This window comes from Salarias fasciatus, chromosome 5 (genome assembly GCF_902148845.1).
Source record: "Salarias fasciatus chromosome 5, fSalaFa1.1, whole genome shotgun sequence".
Lineage (NCBI taxonomy): Eukaryota > Metazoa > Chordata > Actinopteri > Blenniiformes > Blenniidae > Salarias > Salarias fasciatus.
Genome location: NC_043749.1, coordinates 3714708 through 3730051, shown reverse-complemented (window position 1 = coordinate 3730051; position 15344 = coordinate 3714708). Strand labels below are relative to the sequence as shown.

The 15344-nt window shown below is 47.6% G+C and overlaps 1 protein-coding gene across 9 annotated transcripts in view; it reads right to left on the bottom strand.

The window, feature by feature from the left end:
* Positions 1–1332: 1332 nt before the first annotated feature.
* The window catches only part of foxp1b (forkhead box P1b), a 187518-nt gene continuing 173506 nt past the window's right edge, over positions 1333–15344 (bottom strand). For all 9 annotated transcript variants that reach the window (XM_030092283.1, XM_030092278.1, XM_030092279.1 and 6 more), the window contains 7 exons: positions 10660–10864; positions 10400–10476; positions 9737–9838; positions 8676–8797; positions 7731–7800; positions 7391–7557; positions 1333–4855 (listed from right to left, as the gene is read on the bottom strand). In XM_030092283.1, coding sequence (XP_029948143.1) covers positions 4711–4855; positions 7391–7557; positions 7731–7800; positions 8676–8797; positions 9737–9838; positions 10400–10476; positions 10660–10864 — 888 coding nt within the window. In that variant the 3' untranslated portion in view covers positions 1333–4710. The remainder of the gene's footprint in view (positions 4856–7390; positions 7558–7730; positions 7801–8675; positions 8798–9736; positions 9839–10399; positions 10477–10659; positions 10865–15344) is intronic.

Below are 15344 nucleotides of genomic sequence, written 5' to 3'. Positions count from 1 at the left end.
CTGTATTGTTTGTACTTTCATAAAAGATGAGAGAATAAAGCACATTTTGAGGAATAAATGTGGTTGAGGTTGAGTTTAAATGGTCCTGAATGGATTTCTTCTCAAAACGAAAGAATAAAAAACTGGGAAAAGCTTCAGCTGGCATTAGACCTTCTGAGAGCTGCGATCAGGGATCAATGAGAGAGCCAGGCGTCTGAACAACCAGCATTTTATTGCATGTTTCGAATGCTCACGTCAGTCAGCCGTCTCCGCTGACGACGACAGAGTGGTCTGCATCGGACAGACGAGGAATGACGAGGAGGTTACAGACCCACCGGGCGACGAGCAAGAATAGTTCTCTTATTCAACGAAAAAACAGAAAAGGGAAGGAAAGAAAGAAAGAAAGAAAGAAGGCTACAGAGTACATCTTCAAAGAAAGAATGAGAGAAAGAAAAGGGAGCTGCTGCGGGATGAGAGCACCGTGACAGCTCCTGGGCCGCAGCCTCTCCTCCTCCTCCTCCTCCTCCTCCCTCCATCTCCAACAGAAACAAAGTGTGATGTGAGGAAGTCGGGTGGAGGAGGAGGAGGAGGGGGGGGGGTGACAGCGGGCTGGATGGTTGGTGATGGATGAAACAATGGCATTTCTAGCTCATGTGCGTGTGTGTGTGTGTGTGTGTGTGTGTGGAGGAGGTCTGATGCCACACGGCTGCAGTCTGAGATGCAGAGAAGGTGAAAGTAAAAAGATAAAGTGTTGCGGATGAGAGGATGAGGAGGAAAACACACCTCCGATGTGGGATGAAACATTAACGGGAGGAGGGGAAGAAAAAAAAACAGCATTTTAACAATATTCTTTACATCTTGGCACTGCATATTTTTCTTCTTTTTTTTTTTCCTATTTCATTTCATATAAAATATCATTAGATTGATACACCCTTATATTATTAATGACCACTTCACCCCCCCTCCCCTCCCCGCCCCCCCACAGAGCTCTGCCAACCCGGGATAAGTCATGCAAGATAACCTCCGTCGTCCCGTAGAGGAAACATACACCTGCCCCCCACCCCCACCCCCCCCCCTCTGTGGTCTTTAACATCGCAGGAAGGCAGTGGTTGGACCATCAAAACAAAAAAAACTAACAAAAAAACAAAACAAAACAGGAAGTATCAAAAAACAGCAAGAAGAAAGAAAAAAAAAACTGTACAAAAACGCTTCAATGATAAACAGAGAAAAGTCTGTTGGTATTTTTTTTTTCTATATTACAGCTTAAAATCCAAAACGACAGGAGTGACCCCCCCCCCCCCACCCCCCCACCCCCCGGAACCCAGACGCCTGTGGATGGTGTGATTTCCCTCCTCCTCTTTTTGCTTTTTTTTGGTCTTTTTTTCATTTTTTTTTTTTTTAAAAGTCAAAGCAAGGGTTACTAAGTAAAATACATTTGCAGCACGGTTTGCTTTTCCAGTACATACAGCAGTTCGTCTCAGAGCGAGTTCGCCGGTAATACAAAGCTTTAAAGCAAACGTCCCAACGCAACAGAGAAGAGAAGAGAGAGAGGGAGAAGGAGAAGCTGGGGGTGAAGACAAAGGCTATACCAGCATGTATGAGAAGGAGATGACACACACACACACACACACACACACACACACACACACACACACACACACACACACACACACACACACTCATGCAAACACACTCCAACAGAAAAGGCCTGAGGTTTGGATCGGTTTGGCTTAAAAAAAAAAAAAAAAAAAAAAAAAACTTTTTAAAGACAAACAAGCTCTAATTTCTTTTTTTTTTTTTCTTCTTCATCAGTTTTGTTTGTTTTTTCTCTACACATGCAGGACCGTCGCTCCCTACAGGCTCCACTGGAGGTATGGGCTTTTCTCATGCTGTTATCTTTAGTCCAGCTACACATGCTGAGGAGGGTCTAATCTAACACTGCTCCTTCTTTTTCTTTTATTTGTTTAAAAATCCCCCTTCTTCCTGAATTTTTCTCTAGAAAAGCCCCCAAAAAAAGACGAGTGTAGAGCCGAGGGGTGGGGGTGGAGGGGGGTGGGGGTGGATGAGCTCTGTTCTCACGATCCCTCGCCCGGCTGTAACTGACCCATCCCACAGCTGCCTGGATATTAAATACATCTTCTGGAAGGAGGGGAGGGGGGAAAAACAAAAAAAAGAGACCAGAACAGAAACACAGATTGCTCCAGTGAGCGAGCGGCGAACCCAAATAATCACAACAATAACAAGAACTGCCACGAAAGTACCTTGTACCCAGCTTATCAGTGGACAGGAGTGTTTTTTTAATATAAAAAAAGTCATAGTTGACAGAAACTAAAACACAATCATGAAGTCTCGACAGTCTTAATACGAACTAAAAACCCAGGAAAGAAAATTAAAAAAAGAGAGAGAGGGAGAGAGAGAGAGAGAGAGAGAGAGAGAGAGAGAGAGAGAGTGGCATACAATCATGTTTGTTTTTTATACAAAGAAGAGGAATAAAACACTGAATCGTGGTCCGGTCCAGCACACGGTGGCGTTCACATTGTTCTCCCGCTCCGCCCCCCCCCCTCGTCCACTTCTATCTACATCCCTTTGTTTTGTGTTTTTACTCACTGGCCCCTTGAAACAAACAAAAACAAACAAAAAACAACAGTTTATTTTTTTCCTAATTTGGTCATCGTGCAGTCAGACTGTCAGAGCGCCTTCCTCGTTTTGGTCGCTGCAGAACAGACCCCCCCCCCCACGACAGACACCCCCACCCCACACACACACACACACACAAACAGACACACACAAACACACACACTCACTCAGTCACACTCACGCTGCTCCCTTTGGTTTCTTATTTAAAGTAAAAGAGGAAAAACAGAATGAGAACACCAGTCTGACGAGCTTCAGTCCAGGGGAGAAACCGCAGCAGATATTTGGCCTTATCTGATATTGCATGGAACACACACCCTTTTATATTTTTTGTTTTTTTGTTTTTTATCTTTGGTAGTCACAGAACAAGATATTAAAACACATCTAAAAAACAAAAAACAAAAACAAAAAAAAAACATGGAATAATAATAATAATAAAAGCCATAATAAATAAAAGAATTTAAAGTGGTTGATATCAGTCTTGAAATTTGTGGTCTTTAGATTGAACTCCCCACCTAAAGCTGGATCCATTTCTTTATTTATCGTGATTGTTGGTGACTTGGGGCCTTGGGAAATGCTGGAATGTGCGATGGATTTTCTGTCTTTATTATTGCAGCTAACTGGATTGTTCCCCTTTCAATTATTAAGCGTTCAAACTCAAAGCTGGCCATGCGAGTGATACAAATAAAACTGCGGGGAATGCAGGTTTATCTGGGGGCGCGGCGGCGGCGGCGGCGGGAGGGAGCAGACGCGCCTGATGAACGGCGACGGTCGCGCTCAGGAATCACAATTAGTTGGTCTAAATCATTATCTCGCCGGTGCACACCTGACATATTCATTTTGATTTAAAAGAAAAAAAAAAAAAAAACCTGGAGCTTGTAAGTGATCAGAAATTGTGTTGCGGCGAGGCGTGCGGCCAGGCGCCGCTTTAAAGTGTAATTTCATAAGGATAAATCATAACCTGCATGATTTCTCTGTCATTCATTCGCATCTTAAATTAAACTTCATTGATGCGTGGAGAGAGCCTTCATTACGAGTAGTGCATCGCCAGTGGTCTTCATGGGGGGAGGAGGTGGGGGGGGGGGTTGTTGTTTGGAGGTTGGGGGAATGAATGACAGAAAAATATGATTTAAAAAAATAAAATCCCAAACATTCATCATCAAGTGCTGAGCAGGCAGAATCTCCACAGCATGGACATGAGGTCTGATCCGTTTCAAAGGAATAATTCACAAACAAACAAACAACAACAAGGATGCCACATATAAAACAGCACTGAACGATGATGGAGAGAAGAAAAACACATTATGTTGATGTTTAGTAACCGTCCACCTCTCACTGATGAGAAACACACCCTGGAAATAAAACAAGACGAAGAAGAAGAAGAAGAAGAAGAAGAAAGCCTCCCGTCTTTCTGGAATCAGACCAATGAGAAGCGCTGAAGGCAGTGACATGAAGAGAAGTGGACGCTCGCTCTCCCCTCTCTCACACACACGCACGCGCGCGCACACACACACACACACACACACACACACACACACACACACACACACACACACACACACACACACACACACTGGAAATTAAACGTCAGTCATCCACTCTCTCTCTGTACAGTTGATGGTGTGTGTGTGTGTGTGTGTGTGTGTGTGTGTGTGTGAGTGTGTGTCACAGACAGAAGGATGGTAAGGGTGAGTAGGTGGTGACTGGCAGTCTGTCCCAAAAAATAAAGGAGGGGGGAGGGGTCTCCCCAAAAGTTCTTAACAGCATCCCCCCCGCGCCTCCTCCCTCCCGTACCAATCAAAGTCCATCCGAGTAGAAACCAGGTTCAGTTTTTTTTAGTCTTTCTGGGAATCAAAAGTAGAAAGAAATGAGAAAAAAAACAAAACAAAAAGAGGATATTTTGTGTGTCTCTCATAATGGCACTAAAAAAAAGTCAAGGTGGAGCCGTGATCAGTGGCTGAGACTGCAGTTCAAGTTCAGGTGATCTGCCGAGCCGGAGGAGGAGGAGGAGGAGGAAGGTGAGGTGGGGGGGCCGGGGGCCGGGGGCCGGGGGTCAGCGGCGTTTGGAATTTAAAAAAACCAAAAGGAGAGAAGCCTTTACAGCATGTCGTCGTGGCCCTGGTCGTCGTCATAATCTCTGTGGTGATCGAAGTCCGGACTGTGATTGGCGGTCGTGACCAGGGAGAGCGGCCCTTCGTGGTCGTCGGGGTCCAGTGGTTCCTCCTTAACGCTGATGTGATGCCTGCGGGAGGAAGAGGAGGGAGAGGAGGCGGTGAGGCGGGGAACTTCCCTCCAACCTTTCAGCCGATATAAAGAAGAGGCAGGGGAACAAAAACAAACGTCTGATCATCGCTTCTTCCTTTTGAGGCGTTCCAACCTGCCTGCCTCCTCGCTCCCGCTCTTTCTTTATTTTCCAGCCACAACAGGGTATTCGCTTACAACTGATAAATGAGGGAGATTAACACGGTGAGACGAGCGGAGGGGAGAATGGACTGAGCGGGCCGCCGCTGTCAGCCTCCCGGTGGCGGAGGATCAGCGGCGCGCTGTGTGTTCCCCCTTCCTGCTCGTTAACATGCACAACCTGCGAGGCGGGTCTCCAGAGGACGACCCCGAGCCGGCTTCCATCATTAATCAACTTCAACCAAAACACAGCGGCCAGACGCCGCCGCCGCCGTCGCCGTGCACGCTTTAAAAAAAAAAAAAAAAACTACAGAATTAATGCAGATTTTTTTTTTTCTACCCCAAGCAAAGTGTCAATAGGAGAAGAAAGGCGCCTGGCAGGAGAGGCGTGCGAGGAGCGCGGCGGCGCGCCCGGCGCCGCTCCGCGATAAGGAACACAACCCCTTATGAGAATAATAACGCTGTCACTTGTAAACAAGGCGACAACATGAGGCCACCCTCCTCCTCCGCCCTCCCCGGGCTCCGCTCGCCGCCCGGGCAGAGGAGCCACTGAAGAGATGAGATCTGCCAAATTTCTCATTACAGAAACAGAGCAGGAAGAAAGCGCAAAAGGGAGAGAGGAGGGAAAAAAAAAGAAAAAGGAAAAAAAAAAAGGCATGATGTGCAGCTGCGGGGGACGGCGGCGCTCTAACCTGCGGTGCCAGGATGAGGCACCGGGCTCATTTACCAACAACGAGCCGGCGCCAGGACGGTGGCGCCCGTATGCTAATGAGCTGACATGTTTTGGAGTTAAATGATAAAGAATTAAAAAAAAAAAAAAAAAAGAAAAGTAGGAGAGGGGGAGGAAAAAGTAAAGTCAGCTTTTCTATCATTTTCACATCAAAGTAACTCCACAAGTGCCGTAGCCTGCGGTCTGACTCTGTGGCTGCAGGGCAGACATGAAATTGTTATTATTATGCTATTGAACTGCATGCTGATTCTACAGTTTGCTCATAATTAGCTGGATACCTGATTCCTATCCCGCCTCCTTCTCTTCCAGAGAGAAACAACCGGCTTTGCTTTGATGTGGGGAGCGAGTTGGTGAAGTGGGGACGGGACGACACCCTGGTCTCATGGATCCGTGAGAAGGGTGGGAAAAAGCATCATGGGGGACTGAGACAGTGACGGGCCAGTGGAGGGACGTTCAGCTCCTCATGGCTTCAGTGGAATATCTGATATTTTGATATATTATTTTGTATTTTACACCAAATAAATCGTCGTCATTGTTCCAAATATAAAATGATCAATAAATGTAACGTCCGATCGGAGGGAACGACACCTTGCTGGATAAAGTTGTTTAAAAGACAACAGATTTAAGCCTCTGTTCTCTTTGCACGGAGCTTATAGACATAATTATAAAGCAGCGTGAGCCTAAAGATAGACGGGGCAGAGGGAGAAGCAGGCTGCCTCCAGGCCAGCACACCCATCCTGTCTCTGCCTTTCCTGTTCCACAGCCACGCTCACAGCTATGTTCTCAGTGATTAGGGATGGCACTTTCCTCCGTTTGGCCAGGAGCTCATTTACTGCACCTTTGTTTTCAGGCAGAATTTCCCCCAAAGCTCAGACGAGTCTTTTCCCCTTTTCTTTTTCTTTTCCTTTTCTCCCTCCTTCTCCTTCAGGAGGCCACACATCGGTGGTCCTGCCCCCACATCTGGAAACGATGCAGCGCGTGCTGTATTATTTTAGGCTTCAAACAACTTAACAGACACTCCTATACAACAAGTGAATGGGGGGAGCCGCGGTTTCCAGGGCCCACCGCAACTTTCCTACACGGGAATCTTGGATGATGTCCTCCAGACTAATTATGCTTTTGTGTTGTTTTTCTTTCGGGGGGCTCGCGGGCCGTCCCTCCAATGTGTTGCAGCGCCGCGTCGGTGCCAGCAGCCTCTGTCACTCTGGCATTTTGTAAATATTTTTTAGCGGAGAGGAATGCCAAGCGGACGGCCGGGCACGTAAAACGGAGAGTTCATAAACTTTTGCAGTTAAAACAACAGAGAGAGGCTCCGGTCTCCTCTTCCCGCTCGTTTGGAAGCTTCAAAAAAGGTGGAGTTTCCTCTTTCAGCGGGGAGGCCCGCCGCAAGCAGCGGCCATGACCCCGACGCCACCCCAGTACCATCCCCTCCACGCTTTATTTATTGTCCCTCTGGCATTGTTTCTGTTTGATCTAACGCCACGCATTAGGTCACTCCGCAGCTCATTGGGTGGGCACCGAAATGACTTTCTGTCTATTTGAGTGTTTCAAAAGAAAAGAGAAAGGAAAAGAAAGCAGCCTTTCCCTTTTCTTGGCTTCTCCTGCATGTCCTGCGGCTGGCGACAGAAAAGCGTGCGCGCCACTCACATAGCTGGCAGGGGCGAGCGTCCCGGGCTGCTGTCACTGCCGTTGCTGTTTCCATGGTCCATCGCTCCATTCATCTCCTCGCGGATGGCGTTGGCCAGGGAGTTGAGGGTGGGACTTCCAATGGAAGCAGTAGTGTATAGAGGTATGTTGTTTTCTGCCATCGAAGCCTGAAAAGCAAAGCCCGAAGCATTAAATGTGAAGCGGAAGAGAGTTGTCAGCACTTTCTCGGTCGCCCATCACTCTTCTCAGCCCTCCGCCGAACAAAGGAGGAGACTTCTGCTGCATTTTAAAGTTCACTCCGAGGCCGAACCAGATGAAGTCACTCATTTTTTTCTTTTACCTGGAAGGCGGCAGAGAGGGTCGGACCATAGCCCAAGCTGGTCTGAATGTTCTTCACTAAGGCTGGACTTCTGCAAACACAGAAACTCGATTACAACCACAGACTGGTGTCTCAGCGCGCATCGCAGTGCACGGCTACAGTATCTGATTTCACGAGGAGAAATCGATGCACTTTGGATCAGAACTAAACACATTTGCCGCTGTAGTAATGCGGAGATTACGGCTATAGTTCTGAGATGTTCAATCACTTGACAATACCACACAACTATCTGCATTTGAGCGAGGAAGCAAGCTGATGGAGGCGTGATGGATGAGGAAGCAACACTGAGGGGGGGGGGGGGGAGGGGGGGCATGCAGGCGAGGGGGTGAGGAAGAGTCCGCCGGCCGAGGTGCTTACTGTACGGGCGGCCCGTCAGAGTTCTCGTCAGCGGCGTGTTTCCGAGGGCGGCCTCGCAGCACTTGGCGGCCGCGCTTAAACTCCTCATCATCAACGGTCCAAAAGGACCCAAACTCATCCTCTACCCTCAAAAAGCACTTATGCAGCGAGAGGTTGGTGCGAACAGCACCCTGGGAAACCGAACCAGCCGGGAGGCGAGGGGGAGGGGGAGGCACAGCCAGATGCAGATGCAGCAGTGATGGACAGGACAAACAGAAGGGGGGGAGGAGGAGGAGGAGGAGGACGAGGAAGGGGGGGAGAGGGTGAGGATCAAAATGAAATAACAGCCATTGTGGGTTATGAGGCATCACCGAAAAGGCTTCTGAAAGCACGAAGCGGACGCACGCCAAAGCAAGCAGGGACTCTGGACGGCGCGGCACACAGACAATGAGACGCAGCAGCAGCAGCAGCAGTGATGATGATGATGATGATGGTGATGGTGATGGCAGCCTCTTCCCATAAGCCAGCGCTGAGACAGACAGTCGGGGGGCCGCGGAGGCCAGAACCTACCCACTGATCTTCTGAGGCCGTCTCTTTTGGAACTCTATTTCGTCCACTGTCCACACTGCCCCTTTTACGTTTTCTACTCGCACAAAACACTTGTGAAGACTAAGATTATGCCGGACTGCATTCTGCAGTTGGTGTGAAAACAAGAGAGAGAAAGAAGGTTTCTATCAGTGCGGTCAACATGCGAACACTGGTGGGAGAAAAAACACACACAGAACAGAGAACCTGAACCAAAAAACAAGGAGTTATGAGCAGAATAACTTTAAGAGTCATTAAATCAACAGCAGAACATGAGCCGGTCGTCTGCTGTTAGTCACATCCTTTTAGTTATTATCACTCCGAAACAGCTTTCTCTGATCAGAAAATACAAACACATGAGATCACTTCATTGATATTTTCCACAAAACAAACTCTCGGGGTCATGTTGACTCGCTGCGTCAAAGGAAAATATCTAACACCGGGTTTAAGTCAACTTATTTTCATAAGTTTCATTAGTCACATCCTTTCTCTTATCATACAAACAATGCTTTTTCCAATCAGTAAATACAAGTGAATTACATTCTTCTTCTTCTTCTTTTTTAACAAAACAGAAACAGTCTGGGTCAAACGGAGTACGTTACAATGTAGTCTGAGATAAAACAGCTTCTAGAAGCTTAAACGCAGAGTTCACAATTATTTATGCAGATGATAACATCGTCGTTCTGTTATTCCAGCGTGAGTGTTTTAGGGCCGAGTGTGTGAAGGGGGGAAGTCTGGTCGGCCCTCAAAGAGGGGCTGTCAGGGAGAGCTGATGGAAGATGCAGGTCTAACAGCCTGGTGAGTGTGAGTGCGTATGTGTGTGTGTGTGTGTTTGGAAGACTTAAGTGTTCCTCTTCAGAGTGTGAGGGGCTCAGCCAGCAGTCACTGGCACCTTTTCTAAGAAGTTTATATTTGTTTTAACGGTGGAAGAAGTGAAGCTGCTGTTGTGTATCTGAGTAAAGGTTCATTTATCATCAACTCAGTGTGTCCTCATCCTCTGGTTTAAAGACGTGAACGGAAAAACAGTGGGGAAAAAGAAGACCTACCTTCCACGTTGCTGCGTTGCGCCTAAAATATGCAAACATTCGTGTGAACCAGTTGTAGATTTCATTTAGTGTTAGCTGCTTTTCTGGAGATTCCAGGATCGCCTGAGATGAGGAACAGTGACAGAAACAAACATTTACAATTTTGCTCCCTTCACAGGCTGATTAATAATTCAGCAGAGGCGTGCGAGTTAGTGCGGCTTCTCCTGACGGAAAACAGAGAGAAACGGCCCGTCTTTCTGGAAGTGCGGCGCACTTTTTCTCATTCACAACGGAAGATTTGAATATATTTTCTTTTGTGGCTCCAAATGAAGGGCGAGCCAAAACATTTCTCAGGCAGATTACAGGGCAGCAATTATGGACGGCTCAGATTAATTCCTGAGATGCCAGATTACTGCGGTCGAGCCATAATTGACTGGCCATCTTAAAACAGGTTCGTCCCCACTGTTGTGTGAAATGAATTTGGTAATAATCACCGCCGCCGAAACGCTTAATCAAACTAAACTGTCATATGTGGCTCTGTTTTGAATCCCCAATGCATTCTTGCAGTCATTTGAAGATGATTTATCTGCCCCTCTGTCTAAATTGTGTTGGAAAAATCCAGAAATGGAGAGTGGAATAAGCTCGGCAGCAGGAGGAGAGCGCGGGAGAGGAAGGCGTCCTTACCTGTCTTATTAGTGAGGCGTACGTGAACGGCGGCCTGACGTCTGCATTCATGTAAAACTCTTTGTTCTGACTGATATCTGCACAGGGAGCAAACAAACGCAGAGCTTTAATTGTCACACTACACGTCCTATTAGTGGCTGATAACATAAATTACAGTTTGATTACATGCTCGTGTGTGTGTGTGTGTGTGTGTGTGTGTGTGTGTGTGTGTGTGTGTGTGTGTGTGTGTGTGTGTGTGTGTGTGTGTGTGTGTGTTGTACCTGGAGAGATGGGCATGTTGTACTTTTCCGAGTAGCGCCGTCTCATGGGGCCCACGCTGTGCAGGCTGTTGGCGGTGATGACGGAGTGGGTCTGGGACAGGGGCGTGAGGGGCGCCGTGGGCGTGGTGGGGGTCTGCGGGAGGCTCAGAGGGGGGGAGGCCTCGGGGGCCGACTTGGACAACGTGACGTTGGACACCAGGTTGAGCTGAGGAGACGCAGGCAGGCAGGCAGACAGACAGGGAGCTCGGTTAGTCTTCTAATTACCCCTGCGTCTCAGACGCCTCATTGACTATGCATATCTCCCCTCTAATTGCAGGCGGGCGGCGGGATGATCCATGAGCGGTCGCTAAATGTTTGGAAAACAACCCCGGAGCCCTCCGCTCCTCCTGCCCCGCTCTCTCCTCCTACCCTCTTCCCCGTTTCACCGCCTTTGTTTAATCTTTTGTCCTGTTTGGACAACGCACACAAACCCCCCTCCACACACACACACACACACACACACCTCCAGCGCGAAGCTGCACGCGGTCGATGCGGCTCTGAAAAATGACAGTGCGACTCTCACCTACCGCTGAGCAGCCGGGGCTAATAAGGCAGCCAGAGGAAGGAGCCAATCTGGGCTAATTACAAGCCGAAATTGTATTGTGAAGACTCTAATTAGGAGCTGCTTACGGAGGTGATCTGATGATTAACTGCTGTATCTGACTGACCTCCATCATCCGGGCCGGGATGACCACGGTGAAGACGGACCCGCGGCGCTATCGGCGGGCGGATGGGCGGGGCGCGGCGCGGCGGAGGAGGGATTTAAGCAATAATGGCTACAAGGTAAACTAATTACGACAAGTGCTCCAAAGGTATAGCCCGACTGGCAGCAGCTGTGGCAGGCAGCTCCGAGCCAAGTGCCAAATCCTCCGCACTGGAGCTGCAGTCAAGTGGAAAATTCCAGCCTGACCCCCCCCCCACACCCCCCCACCACATCCCGCTATTAATTGGCAGGAAAAGCTAATGACACATATACATATTCCCACAAAATTGTTCTAATTGCTAATTTGCCGAAGGAGGCCAGTTTCCAAATTAAACATGACTTCAGCCTGTGAGAAGAAGGGAAGCGAGCGGAGAAGGAGTTCGAGGACGGGAAGAAAACAGCTCGTATCTCACTTCACGTTCAACTCATCAAATGAACAGAGCAGGAAAACATTTCTGTGATAATAACACATTTTCATCCTGTTTGCATCTGTCTGGTGCATTTACTGGACGAGCGGGAGAGCAGTGTGTGTTGGTTACATCCATGAAAACTGTTCCCTCGTCTCTACCTGTGGATTAGATAAAAACGTCTTAACCCTCTTTTGACTACAATTACAATCAGGATTTATTTTGACTTTATGTCAGTAGAATCGTCATAAAATGAGCAATGAGTGAAAGGTTTGGAGAATTTCCACGTTCAGTGTCTTTTGATGGTGAATGATGGTGATTTTGTTCTGAGATTGGACGGTCACACCGCAGAAGTCCTGGTGACCGCTCTAATGACGAGTATGTGTGCACGGAGCTGTATTTCTCCGCCCTTTGCTAGTTTTGGAATTTTATAAATATCATAAAAGGCTGAGGAATTATGGTTACGAGAAGTGCGCATGCCAAATCCTGCCTGCAGTGAAAGGATAAAACCGTGAGGATTAATAGGCTGTTTGGCAAATATTTCAAGGGCACACACTCTGCCGCTCATCCCACAAATGCACGGTGCTCACAAACAGGCTTTCGTGGAGAATAAGATTTACTGTTGAGAAGCAGTTTTGTAACACTGACATAATTTACCAAAGTGAAACAGTCTTACTTTCGGTGTTGGGGTCAGATTATTTACAGAGGGAAACACACCAGGTGATGTTTGAGTTCCCTTTTAATGCAACGCAGAGACAAAACAGAGCTGATCGTACAGATACTACATCGATACTGTGTACAAAAGTACTGGAGTTTTTACTCTCTTTTTTCAAATCATGTGTGAAAAGGATGACAGGGAAAAAAAAAGAATTGTTTCTAATTTATAAAGTCAACTTCAAACGTGATCAGCCTCCGTCTGAACACATCTCTGACATTATGAACTTGTGACTTTCACCAGTCACATGTTGGAGAAACACTGATGCCAATCAGGAAACACAGGTTTAACTAAAATCTGCAATGTAAATATCAATATTTTCAGAAAAGAGCTGACAAAAAAACAGATATGTCTTATTGGAAGCATCAAATATGTCACTAACACTTTTCCATGACACCAAGATCCTATTTTTCTCTAAATTTTAACCACTTTATTTTACTTTTCTGTTGCCTCCATTTATCAAGTTGCTCTTCCCTCTCACTAAAACGTGTGACATCCATGTTTTCCCAGTCTGCAGCTTTAACAGACCCTCTCCTCACAATGTGTATTTATGTTTTTCAGGCTGAACTCGGCCTTTCCTGGCACCGTCTCCCCAAATAATTTGGATTTCTGCAGGGATGCACGGACGCTACATCCTCGGCAGCGGCAGCAGCAGAAGACGTGTTATTCTAAATGGTGAGCAAAATAAATTACGCCCGGGGTTTTTCTCGCGTGTTTCTGACACAATGCTATCAATAGAATGGGGCTGCGGTGTTGACTTCTCTTCCTTGTGGATTAGCGGGCTTTGTTTCATGTTTCATCCATATTCCCTGGCCATAAACACAGAGAGGCTTCAACAATAGGCCAGACAGGCTGGTAATAGCCTCGCCTTTGTTTGCTTCACCATTTGGGCTCACTCCAGCTCCGAGACAAAATGAGACTTCAGACTGAAATTAATTAAATGGTAATTGGTGATCTAATTATACTGGCTTTGACTCGGCAAGCTGCTAAAGAAAATAAACAAAAAGTCCCTCCTTAATTATGTATGGCGTAAAAGGTCAGATTTCTGACAAGAATGCTTAGTGACACCGTGTGCAGACACCGACCCACACACGCAGAGGCAAACACACACACACACACACACTCACACACACACACACAGAGTGACACGCATGGCTAATGTGGCACATTTTGTTTTGATCCTTCCCCTCCTCCGTCCACCTCAGAGGAAGAAAATGAGTCCTATTCATTTGACGCTGTGAATGCACAGTATCAGTTTGTTTGTCTTTAATTAGAACTCAATGTAAACCAGGCGAGTTCGTCTGAGCTGCGCCGCTGTGACAGTTGGCTACTTACGCATGCCTCTTTTATATGCAACCGCACACAATGCTGGGAAAGCAGAAGTAGCAATTACTGGAACAACCTTTTTTTTTTCCCCTTCCTTTCTTTCTTTCTTTCTTTCACTGTGGCTTTATTTCCAACACTTTCACTCTGCACCTTCTTGCGAAGCTGCGACGCGGCCGCAGCCTCGCGGCGACCTGCAGGCCCTGACCCGCGCCGAGTCCTCCGCTCACCCGGCCGGACTCAGACGTGTTCATCACGGCGGGCGAGGAGCAGCGCCGCCGACTCTATTTATTTGAATAAAAATCCCAGCTCGCCCTCTTGAGAGCTCTGACACAGCCGTTCTCACGGGCCCCCGGGGAGAGGGGATCGGAGAGGTGGAGGACTCAAGATGCTATCAGCCGCCCTCGCCACTTTTCATATACAAATGTCCCCGTGTCAGAGCGCCTGCGTTCGCGCTCCAATCTGCACAATCGGAGCGTGTGACACGGGGCGCAGCCTCAACACGCGGCTCATTGTCGACATCTCCGCGTCTCCGGGCGCTTTCTGTTGACCGGCTGGATATCAAGTGACTGTAAATAAATGATCCGGGCCGAGGGACGCGGACTCCTGCGTGCGCGCCGCGTGTGATTTTGCATTCACGCCCTGCAGTGAAATGATCTCCGCTCATTTGGCTCGGTGAATGAACTGTCAGGCAGACTGAAATATGGCGGCGAGGCCCCCCTCTTAAACGTGACAAAACAGAGCCGGCACTTAAACGCCATATGTTAAGTCTTTGGCCCGATAGGACGGGGATTAGGCAGAAGGTTTTACACAGAGTAAGAGGCAGAGTGTTTGAAATGAGCCAAGATAAATCGATGCATCCTTCAGTTTATTTTTCATTTGCAGGAAAATCTTCAGAAATTTCCCTTTTTTTTTTTTTCTTCACGTTCAGCCTGATGGATTTTTACTAATTATTGTAATTATTTAAGCAGGGCTGAGGGTAATTCCCCACAACTTTTTAACCCCATAAACGGGGACTGTAATGACCTCGGGGGAACATCTGTTATCACAGGAAATTAATAGAAAAATCCAACTCAGGTGCTCCTCACATGTACACAAGCTGGGAATTTCACTGCTTTGTGAAATGATGCACTTTCTACCACGGCTCTGTGATTATTTATGGATATCTCCCAGAAAAGTGCAAGTGCATTTGATCTTTTTTATTTCTCTTTTTCTGTGCCTTCCCCATTTCTGCCCCCTCTGTCCAGGCGGGCTCCGGCGGTCTGCTCGGGAGCCGAGCCGGGGCCCATTACAGAGTGCGCATCCAGTTCATCACAGGCACCAAATTGAATCTTGGATGTCAGCAGATGTGGTCCAAACTATATTTACTGCCTCCCTCCAGAGAACAGCTGTTTTTATTTAGCAGATAAATAAGAAGATGGAGGAAGGGATTAATGAATACACGTGTGCCAATTAAGACAGACAAAAGGCTGCGGGGGGAGGAAGGAGGAGTGTGTGT